Source organism: Aegilops tauschii, chromosome 7 (genome assembly GCF_002575655.3).
Source record: "Aegilops tauschii subsp. strangulata cultivar AL8/78 chromosome 7, Aet v6.0, whole genome shotgun sequence".
Lineage (NCBI taxonomy): Eukaryota > Viridiplantae > Streptophyta > Magnoliopsida > Poales > Poaceae > Aegilops > Aegilops tauschii.
In genome coordinates, this window is record NC_053041.3 from 530,421,865 (window position 1) to 530,431,625 (window position 9,761).

The 9,761-nt window shown below is 52.8% G+C and overlaps 1 protein-coding gene across 1 annotated transcript; it reads left to right on the forward strand.

Annotated features, from left to right (window-relative positions):
• Positions 1 to 8,563: 8,563 nt before the first annotated feature.
• On the forward strand, positions 8,564 to 9,462 carry LOC109765159 (putative F-box protein At5g38810). Its single transcript, XM_020323934.1, has 2 exons — positions 8,564 to 8,764; positions 9,301 to 9,462. Exons 1-2 carry the CDS (start codon positions 8,564 to 8,566, stop codon positions 9,460 to 9,462), a joined length of 363 nt encoding a protein of 120 aa, XP_020179523.1.
• The last annotated feature ends 299 nt before the right edge of the window (positions 9,463 to 9,761 follow it).

Consider the following 9,761-nt stretch of genomic DNA (forward strand, 5'->3'; position numbering starts at 1 on the left):
CGCGGCTCAAGATCGCGTCACGAAAAGGAAAGCAATACCGGCACCGGAGACAACCACACTCCAGACGATGCCGAAGATCCCGAAGACCCCGCCGAGCCTGCATCCGAGTAGGATGAATGGGAGGAAGGACAAGTTAACCCCGACGAGCCGGTCGGGAATGAGGATTCGGAGGATAGTAACTATATATCGATCTCCGAGGAGGATCTCAGCCTCGGCAATGAAGACTTCATCGTGCCAGAGGAACCCCTCAAGCAAGAGCGCTTTAAGTGACAGCTCATCGCAACTGTGAGGAGCCTAAAAAAGAAACAGGAATAGCTTCAGGCTGAACAGGATACGCTCAATGACAGATGGACCCAGGTCCTAGCCGCCGAGGAATATGGCCTCGAGCGCCCAACAAAGAGTTATCCGAAGTGTCGGCTACTGCCACAATTCGATGACGAGGCCCTTGAGCCAATACTGTCAAGATATAATCGTGCTGATGAACCAGACCGACCACCACGCGGGCAGGACAAAGTGGCTGCTTACGCCGAACACCAGCCCGCACCACCTCGCCGTCGAGGCAAAGAGGTAGCGGCTCCAGGCTACACCTACGACTTACGCCAGGACCTAGACAATAGAGCCGGACAGGCTAGATCAATCTATGGATCAAGGGGGCATGCCCCAATGTGAGATGACGGCCATCAAGCTTGGCGCGATAAGCATAACCTCACCCGGGCTAAAAACCGAACACGGATGTCATCCGAACTCCGTCGTGATGTCGCCTGATACAGAGGTGCCGCACACCCCTTATGCTTTACCGATAAGGTAATGCAGCACCAGTTTCCAGAAGGGTTCAAACCCGATAACATTGAATCATATGATGGAACGACATATCCCGCGATATGGATTGAGGATTTTCTTCTCCATATTCACATGGCTCGCGGTGATGATCTCCACGCCAACAATTACCTCCCCCTAAAGCTGAAGGGACCAGCACGACACTGGTTAAACAGCCTCCTAGAGAACTCCATTGGTAGCTGGGAAGATTTTGAGGATGCCTTTCGAGACAACTTCCAAGGTACCTATGTCTGGCCTCCGGATGCCGATGACCTTAGTCATATAGTCCAGCAACCCGGAGAGTCAGCCCGCAAACTCTGGATTAGGTTCTTAATTAAAAAGAACCAAATCATCGACTGTCCGGACGCCCAAGCCCTCATGGCCTTTAAACAAAGTGTCTGCGATGAATGGCTCGCCCGACACCTCGGTCAGGAAAAGCCGAAGTCCATGGTAGCTCTTACCGCACTCATGACCCGCTTCTACGCGGGAGAAGACAGCTGGTTGGCTCGTAGAAGCAAAAGTACCACTGACCCTGGCACCTCTGAAGCTAGAGATGGCAACGGCAGGCCACAACGCAACAAACATAGGCGTCGAAACAACAATGAAGAAACTAGAGACACAATAGTTAACGCCGGATTCAGTGGCTCTAAATCTGGTCAGCGAAAGAAGCCATTCAAAGGAAATAAAGATGGTCCATCTAATTTGGACAAAATACTCGATCGGCCTTGCCAGATTCATGGCACCCCTGACAAGCCTGCCAATCATTCCAACAGAAACTGTTGGGTCTTCAAACATGCCGGTAAGTTAAATACTGAACATAAGGGGAAAGGGCCGCCAAGCAAGGACGATGATGAGCCCCGCCCAACAAACACAGGGGGATAGAAGAAATTTCCTCCTGAGGTGAAAACAATGAATATGATATATGTCACACATATCCCCAAGAGGGAGCGCAAGCGCGCACTAAGGGACATCTACGCCGTAGAGCCTGTCGCCCCTAAATTCAACCCATGGTCGGCTTGTCCGATCACCTTCGATCGCAGGGACCACCCGACCAGTATCTGTTATGGAGGTTCGGCAACCCTGGTCCTCAATCCAATTAACAACGGATATCATCTCACTCGAGTCCTTATGGACGGTGGCAGCAACCTTAACCCAATCTATCAAGACACCATCCGTAAAATGGGTATTGATCCGTCAAGAATCAAGCCTAGTAACACCACCTTTAAAGGAGTGATACCTGGCGTAGAAGCCCGCTGCACGGGTTCATTAACATTGGAAGTAGTCTTCGGTTCACCGGACAACTTCCAAAGCGAAGACTTGATCTTCGACATTGTCCCCTTCCGCAGTGGTTATCACGCATTGCTCAGACGTACCGCCTTCGCCTGCTTTAATGCAGTCCCGCATTATGCTTACTTAAAGCTCAAAATGCCTGGACCCGCGGCGTTATCATAGTCAATGGAAACATGGAGCACTCTCTCCGTACTAAGGAGCACACCGCGGCCCTTGCAGCCGAGGTACAGAGCGGCCTCATCAAGCCAAATAAATCATCGACCATCAAGGCCCTCGACACCGTTAAGCGAGTCCGGCCAAATGACAGCTCCGTCAATCCAGAGCTAGACTAGCAATTTTTCCTCCGTTGATCGCCCCACACAACCGCGACATATGTACCGCGCGTGCATAATTACGCACTCAAAATACCCTAGGCAACGACGGAGGCACACTACGGACAAGGTCTATAGTGCGGCTCGACCCTATTTGACCTTAACCTTTCTCCTTTGATCTTTTTTCCATACCACAGGTGCATTAAAACCTAGCTATTCTACGGTCGTGCAAGGGCTCTTTCCGGGCCCCTTTTGTATAAACTACCGTGGACTGCTCCTCTCAAAGGATTTTTCTACCAAGCGCCAGCAGCGCAGACGTGCGGCAGGGCGTCATGGGAGTCTTCAAGAATAACTTTTCCTTTTTTCGGCCCTCTATACAGCTTCCCCTTGTGTACAAATTCTTGGCATGTAAAATAGCCGTGATCTTTATGGCAGTATATGTAATAGCACGTTTTAACGTATCAATCAGCTTACAATGGAAGCAGTTTTTCACCAACCCCTGTTCGGTATTGGTTTATTTCATAAATTTGTATTCCTTCTTTGCGTCGGATTGCCATATATACTTTGGTACGGCTTAAATGCCAGAGGCTCTATTCGGCCACACATATTTTCAAAAAAGTCCGAACACTTTTAGAGTATACTTCGGTGTCCCCCGAATATTGCATTATATGCATCAACTCCGAATCATGTCTTTTGTCAATAGTTGGGTTGCCCGGCTCCTGTGGTTACTACCTTACGTTCCGCTTGTTCGGCTAGGGTAGTAAAGGGAGAACTACTGCGATTGTGTTTCTGGTTCATCCGGTCAAACACCTCAGTAGAGAAAGCCGAAAACTGACTGTCATGATACGGCGAGAGCTGGTCGGCGATTCGGCGACTTGCTATAAATCTCTTGCGATTTCTTCCGTATTATACGAAGGACTGGCCTTCGTCCAGTCACGCGTCTAAGGCATCCCAGTTCGGATAGCCGCATACGCACCGGGGGCTAGTACTTAGTCCCACCGTCAAACTCCTATGGCTAAGTGAAAGTGATAAAGCTGCATAGTCCGGTTGCCTGGTTCGCTGCGCAGACACCTCCTTCATGGACCAAGACGTTGGGTCAAGTGTGATCGTGCGCTATTCCGAACACCCCCGTAGCATCTACGTGGGGGCTAAAGCAGACGACTGGCAAACTCTCAAGATTAAAAAACGGCTGCACAGGAGGAAAGTAATTTCAGATAAAAGCACACATAAATTATAGGCCTTGGTTCATAACACAAAGTCTAGATAAATATATTACATTCACTCAAACATGATATCCTTTGAGCATTGGCCCTCTACTATTCAGGCACCCTCCAGGACGTCGTCAAAATACCGCTCCGGCTTGCGGTGGTCCTTGCATTCGGGTGGGCCCTCGGTCGCCATGACGGTGGCCTTCATCTTCGCCCTGTGCGTCTTGACACGGGCAAAGGCCATCCGCGCACCCTCTATGCACGCCGAGCGATTTACAACTTCAACTCGGGGTAGTGCGTCGGCGAGCCGCTTCACCAGGCCGAAGTAGCTGCTAGGAATGGGTTCGGCTGGCCAAAGCCGTACTATGACGTCCTTCATGGCCAAGCCGGACATCCTGTGCAGCTCCGCCAGTTGCATCATCTGGTTGTTCAATAGCGCCGGACGCTCCGGTGCCAGGAACTGTGACCAGAAAAGCTTCTCCGTCGTGTTCCCCTCTTGGGCCTAGAAGAACTGCGCGGCGTCGGCAGCACTCCCCGGAAGATCCGCAAAGGCGTCTGAAGAACTCCACAGTCGATTGAGAAAGGCATATCTTTGACCGCCAAATATAGTCTGCAAAAGAAAGGGCTTACCAGCCGCTATCTGTTTGGCCTGTTGGATCTCCTCCCGAGCCGCTCGGGACTTAGTCCGCGCCTCTTTGGCCTCTTGGAGGGCCTTGGCGAGATCGGCCGCTTGGGCCATATTCTTCTCCTTCAGGGCCTCGCACTTGCCGGCGGCGTCCTTCAGCTCTTGCTCCACCTCGGCCACCCTCTCCTCGTACCGGTGGCGGGCGACCTGTTCGGTCTTTAAATCCGCAACCGCTTTATCAGCAGACGCTTTGCTCGCCTTCGCCTACTCCTTGGCTTGGGCAAGGGCGCTCTTGAGGGTCTCGACCTCGGCCCCGCTACCTGCAATTATAATCATAGCAGTGCATGAGCTTAAACTCTGAATATTACTTCAGGCATATAAGAGCTCTTTTAAACATACCTTGCGCCTCATCAAACCGCTTGTTAATGCGGTCGATATAATCATCAGCCAGCTCCATCTTTCGCTTGAGTTCGGAAACTTCAGTGGCCTGGGCGGTTGACGCCAATAGGGAAGCCTGTCATAAAATAGAAATGTACGTCACCTTTTTCGAATACTATGTGATCCTTTGTTCGGCTTTTTTCCAAAACCGAACATAGTCTCAGGGTCTACTATCTATATACAGGCATATTTCCTTCATATGAAAAACGTGTAAGAGTATTACGTCGCATACCTCGAAGCCTGTTAGCAGGCTGGTGAAGGCTTCATTCAGCCTGCTCTTGGCGGACTAAACCTTCTCAACCACCACACCCATCAGGGTACGGTGCTCCTCCACGACGGAAGCACATCGTAGTGCCTCCATCAGAGCGTTCGGCGCCTCCAAATTAGTGGAGGTCGCCGCCGGAGTTGGTGCTCCCCCCTCCTTCGAAGGGGATTGCTCACTCGATTCCGGAGCCATATGGGTCTCCAGAATAGTGTTCGACTGGGGGCCGGACTGGTTAGGGCCCCCACCGTCGGTCTCCATGGGGGTTGCACCCCCTATGTTCTCGGCAGCCGAGGCCTCACCCCCAGGCGTCGTGTTGGCAGCCTCCCTCACCTCTCCGTGGCCTGGAGAGGCCCTTCGGGACAACACCTCGGTGTCATCCGCAATGGATGGCAGAGAGGCTTGCGGAGGCGTCTCGATCTCCACCATCTCTGGTTCTAGAGAGTTCCCCTTAGATAGCGATGGTTGGGGGAGGTCGCGGGCAGGACTGAAATACACACAACACAATATGTTATATTAAAACCATAAAAGACCGGATATCGGTAAAGTATCCTTTGATACTTACGATGTGGCCAGGGGCTTTGCCCTGGGGCGCCTCTTGGGGGTGTGTTTGGCATCCGTATCCAGACCATCCAAGAGGGTTATCTTCTCCCTCTTGGACACCCCCTCCTCCGGGTCTGTCGAGGCTGCCCTTTTCTTTTTCCTCCCCTTGAGGGGAGAGTCACTTTCTGCCTCCTCCTCCTATTCGTCATCATCTCCCTTGTGGGAGGAGGGGACTTCGGTCTCTCCGGACACTGCATCGGAAGTACCTTTACGGAGGCCACCCTTGGCCTCCTTGCTCTTCTTCTTGGCCTTCTTCTCCGGCGCCTGTTAAGGCGCCGGAACCAGCATCTTCATGAGCTGGGGTGTGGCCGGATCTTCAGGCAGCGGTGCCGGACACTTGATCTGCTCCACTTTCGCTGTCCAGCCCTGTGAGAGGGATAGAAAACTCATTATGCCTAAGAATATTTGGACCAAGGTGTATGTTTGAATAAAACACTTACTGGAGTGGCCGGATTCACGTTGTCAAGGCCGATGTCTTCAGTCTTCTTTGGCCACGTCTTCTGGGCCTTGAAGAGCAGCTTCCAAATCTCTTCGTGTGTTGAGCTGAAGAAGCCCTGCAGGGTCCGGGGACCTTCCTGATTGAACTCCCACATATGAAGAGGCCGGAGTTGGCAGGGGAGGATCCGGCGGAAGAGCATCACCTGAATCACGTCAATGAGACTGGTGTTCTTGCTTATCATGTTTTTGATACGCTTCTGCAGCGCCAGCACTTCCGTGGTCGACCCCCAGTCCAGACCCTTCTTGGTCCATGACGCGAGCCGCATAGGGGGTCCGGATCTAAACTCAGGAGTGGCCGCCCATCTGGCGCCACGAGGTTCGGTGATGTAGAACCACTCTTGCTGCCGCACGTTGACGGTCTCCACGAAGGCCCCTTTAGGCCAAGTGGTGTTGGGGAGCTTGCTCACCATGGCGCCGCCGTAGTCCGCATGCTGCCCGTCGACCACCTTCGGCTTCACATTGAAGACTTTTAGCCATAGGCCGAAGTGTGGGGGGATGCGGAGTAGTGCCTCGCACACGACGATAAACGCCGAGATGTGGAGGAAAGAATTTGGGGCTAGATCATGGAAATCTAGCCCGTAGTAGAACATGAGGCTGCGGACAAAGGGATGGAGGGGAAACCCTAGTCCGTGGAGAAAGTGAGGGATGAATACAACCCTTTCGCCGGGCCCCGGGGTGGGGATAACTTGCTCCTTGGCAGGGAGCCTGTGTGCGATCTCCGCAGACAGGTACCCCGCCTCCCAGAGCTCCTTGACATCCTTCTCCGTGATGGAGGAGGCCTCCCACCTGCCCTTCGAGCCCGATCCGGACATGGCTGGAGAGGTTGGTGGCGGTGGGAAAGATTGAAACTTGGGCGCTGGAGCTTGAGGATGGGAAAGCAGGAGAAGGAAGAAGGCATGGGGATGAAAGAAGGGATCTTCATCCACTTAAATAGGCAGTGAATATCAAGCGCCCCCCCCCCCCCCCCCCGTCAAGCCTTAAAACTCGCCTGTTCCCAAGGGGTCGTGCGAACGACACAGTTGGATTACCCAAAACCGTATTGATGAGGGTCCCGCGATAAGCGGACACGATCTCTGTTTTGACAGGACATGTCAATAGAGGCCGCGCCTCGAAACACGAAGCGGGAGGCAGAAAACGGTTCGAAATGTTAAAGGAGCCGGACGTGGTGTTTCGCCCAAAAAGTTGTCAGTTGACAGACGTTATTTTGATAAAATGTTTGGCCTTCGTGGTTGAGGGTTGTGACTATAATGCAGAGCCGGATATAGTTCTTTTATTCAGAAGCTTGCTTTGAAGTATTCGGGAGGAGGAATCCGCCTTGCAATGCCGAATACAATCCGCATGCCGAACATATCATCATTGAGGACTGGTTCAGGGGCTACCGAGGGAGTCCTGGATTAGAGGGTCCTCGGGTGTCCGGGCTGTGTGATATGGGCCGGACTGATGCCATGAAGATACAAGGTAGAAGGCCTTCCCCCGTGTCTTGATAGAACTCTCCTATGCGTGGATGGCAAGATTGGTGTCCGGATATATAATTTCCTTCTTCTGCGCGCCGACTATGTACAACCCTAGGCCTCTCCGGTGTCTATATAAACCGGAGGGTTTAGTCCGTAGAGGTGATCGGAATTCACATAGGCTAGACATGTAGGATTTAGCCATTACGATCTCGAGGTAGATCAACTCTTGTAACTCCTATACTCATCAAACTCAATCATTCGACAACGGTTAGCTAAAAACAGAAGAGTTGATACCAATCTAAATAAACTACTGCATACAGATTTTGTAGAAGCTTTATGTAAGAGTTGGATTTTTGGGTTAATGTGTATGGTACTGAAGCCTTCAGCAATTTCTTAGCAATTCGTTCCTTCCCCTCACTCCCTCACACATAAACACCTTGCCCATTTCACACATCAGTGCGCCGTCGAAAAAACACTGCGCAAGCGTCGGGCGCTGTTAAAGCCGTGATGGGGAGAACTTTTATTGGCTCCGGATGGCGGAAAGGATGCGACTTGGGACGAAATAAATGGACAAGAGGACCGTGGGGACACGGTCGAGCGCATGGACGTGGTAGTCTGGGAGGTTCCCCACAGCAATGAGGCCGGCCGCCGACGAGCGCTCAAGGCCCACCTGCACCTCCCAATGGCCGCCGCGATGACCTATTGCACGCAACACAACTCAACGCATGCACCTTCTGCCCACGTCATGCCGACGTCCTTCATGCAGTGTAGGCAACGAGCGCTCCTTTGCTTCCTTCCATTTCAGGAAAAGTAAAAAAGAGGTCTCTCGTTTGCACGAGTGGTTGAGTTGCGAATCAATGGACACGTCGGATGTCCGTCCTGTCTAGGGATCCCGATTGAGTAAGTGTTAGACTCCGAGCTATATATATATAGCTCTAGTCCGTCCACGAGAATAATAAGCACACATAATCGCCTCCAGAGCGTGTCGTTCGTTATAGCGCGTTCTCGACCGCGCGTGATATCGATTTGTTATTACGACGTGCGCGCATTCCAAATCCATGGCGGAGCCATGCCCGGTGCTCCCGGACCATGTCATCGAGGACGTCTTGGCACGGTTACCGGCCAAGTCGGTGCTCAGGTGCCGCTGCCTCTCTCGCACCTGGGTGGCCATGCTCTCCTCGGACGACTTCGCAGATCGCCACCTCCGCCTCGCCAACCGTCACGGCGGCCCCAGGATTCTCAATCCTGCAGGGCTCGCGGTCAGGCGACGCACCTCCGAAGATACAAGATTGGTCGCCGGACCACCCTGGCGGCACAACGCTCATGGACGTCCCACATGCCCTCACGCGCCGCCACTTTTGCCTGCTGTCTCTTTTCGGCCCGTTCGGACGGCGCGACCAGCGCAGGCGCAGCAACGGCAAAGATGACCTAGGGCTGTTTGGTTCTAGGCCTAGCATTGTCACACTTTGTCACATATTTTTGCCAATCTTGCCTAAGCTTAGTTCATCAAAATGAGAGCCATAAGTTGGCAAGTATAAGGGAATCTTGCCACACTTTTTGTGTGTATGCCATGTGGGGCTCAAGTGTGGCTTGCCTAAGATGTGGCTTGAACCAAACACTCACCTAAATTAGTCAAACTTGCCTAACCTTAGGTGTGACAACTTTTGACAAAGTTAGTCACAAACCAAACAGCCCCCTAGTCCCACGCCTCGCCACGCAGCAATACCGTGGCCTCGTCATCCTCGAAGCCACCGATACAGAGGTATACTACTTGTTCAACCCGTCCACCGACCAGATGGCGGCCCTTCCAGAGGGCCGGGCCACCGGCTGCCGCCGCCATGCCGCCGAGGCTCACCATAAGTACACGAGCTTAGGGATCGGCTATGACATGCTCATCAAGAAACACAAAGTTGTATGCATCTACTACCGAGGATCCGATGCTGAGAAGCTACCATGATCTGCTGGATGCGAGGTCTACGTGGTCAACTCCACGGGGCTCTGGAGGCTAGCGAATGGAGGTGCCCCGCCGGGCTGGGTAAGCCGAAACGAGACGGGTGTATTTGTGCAAGGGCACGCGCATTGGATGGCCAAGAGCAAGCTTGACGCGTCATCCAATGAGATGTTCATCATCACCTTCTCTCTTGGAGACGAGACGTTCCGGGCCGTGCCGCTGCCGCTCGGCATGGGGACGGAGAGAAATAGCCTAGCTATGCACCAACTGACGGAGTTAGATGGGCGCCTATGCCTCTTCAGCAC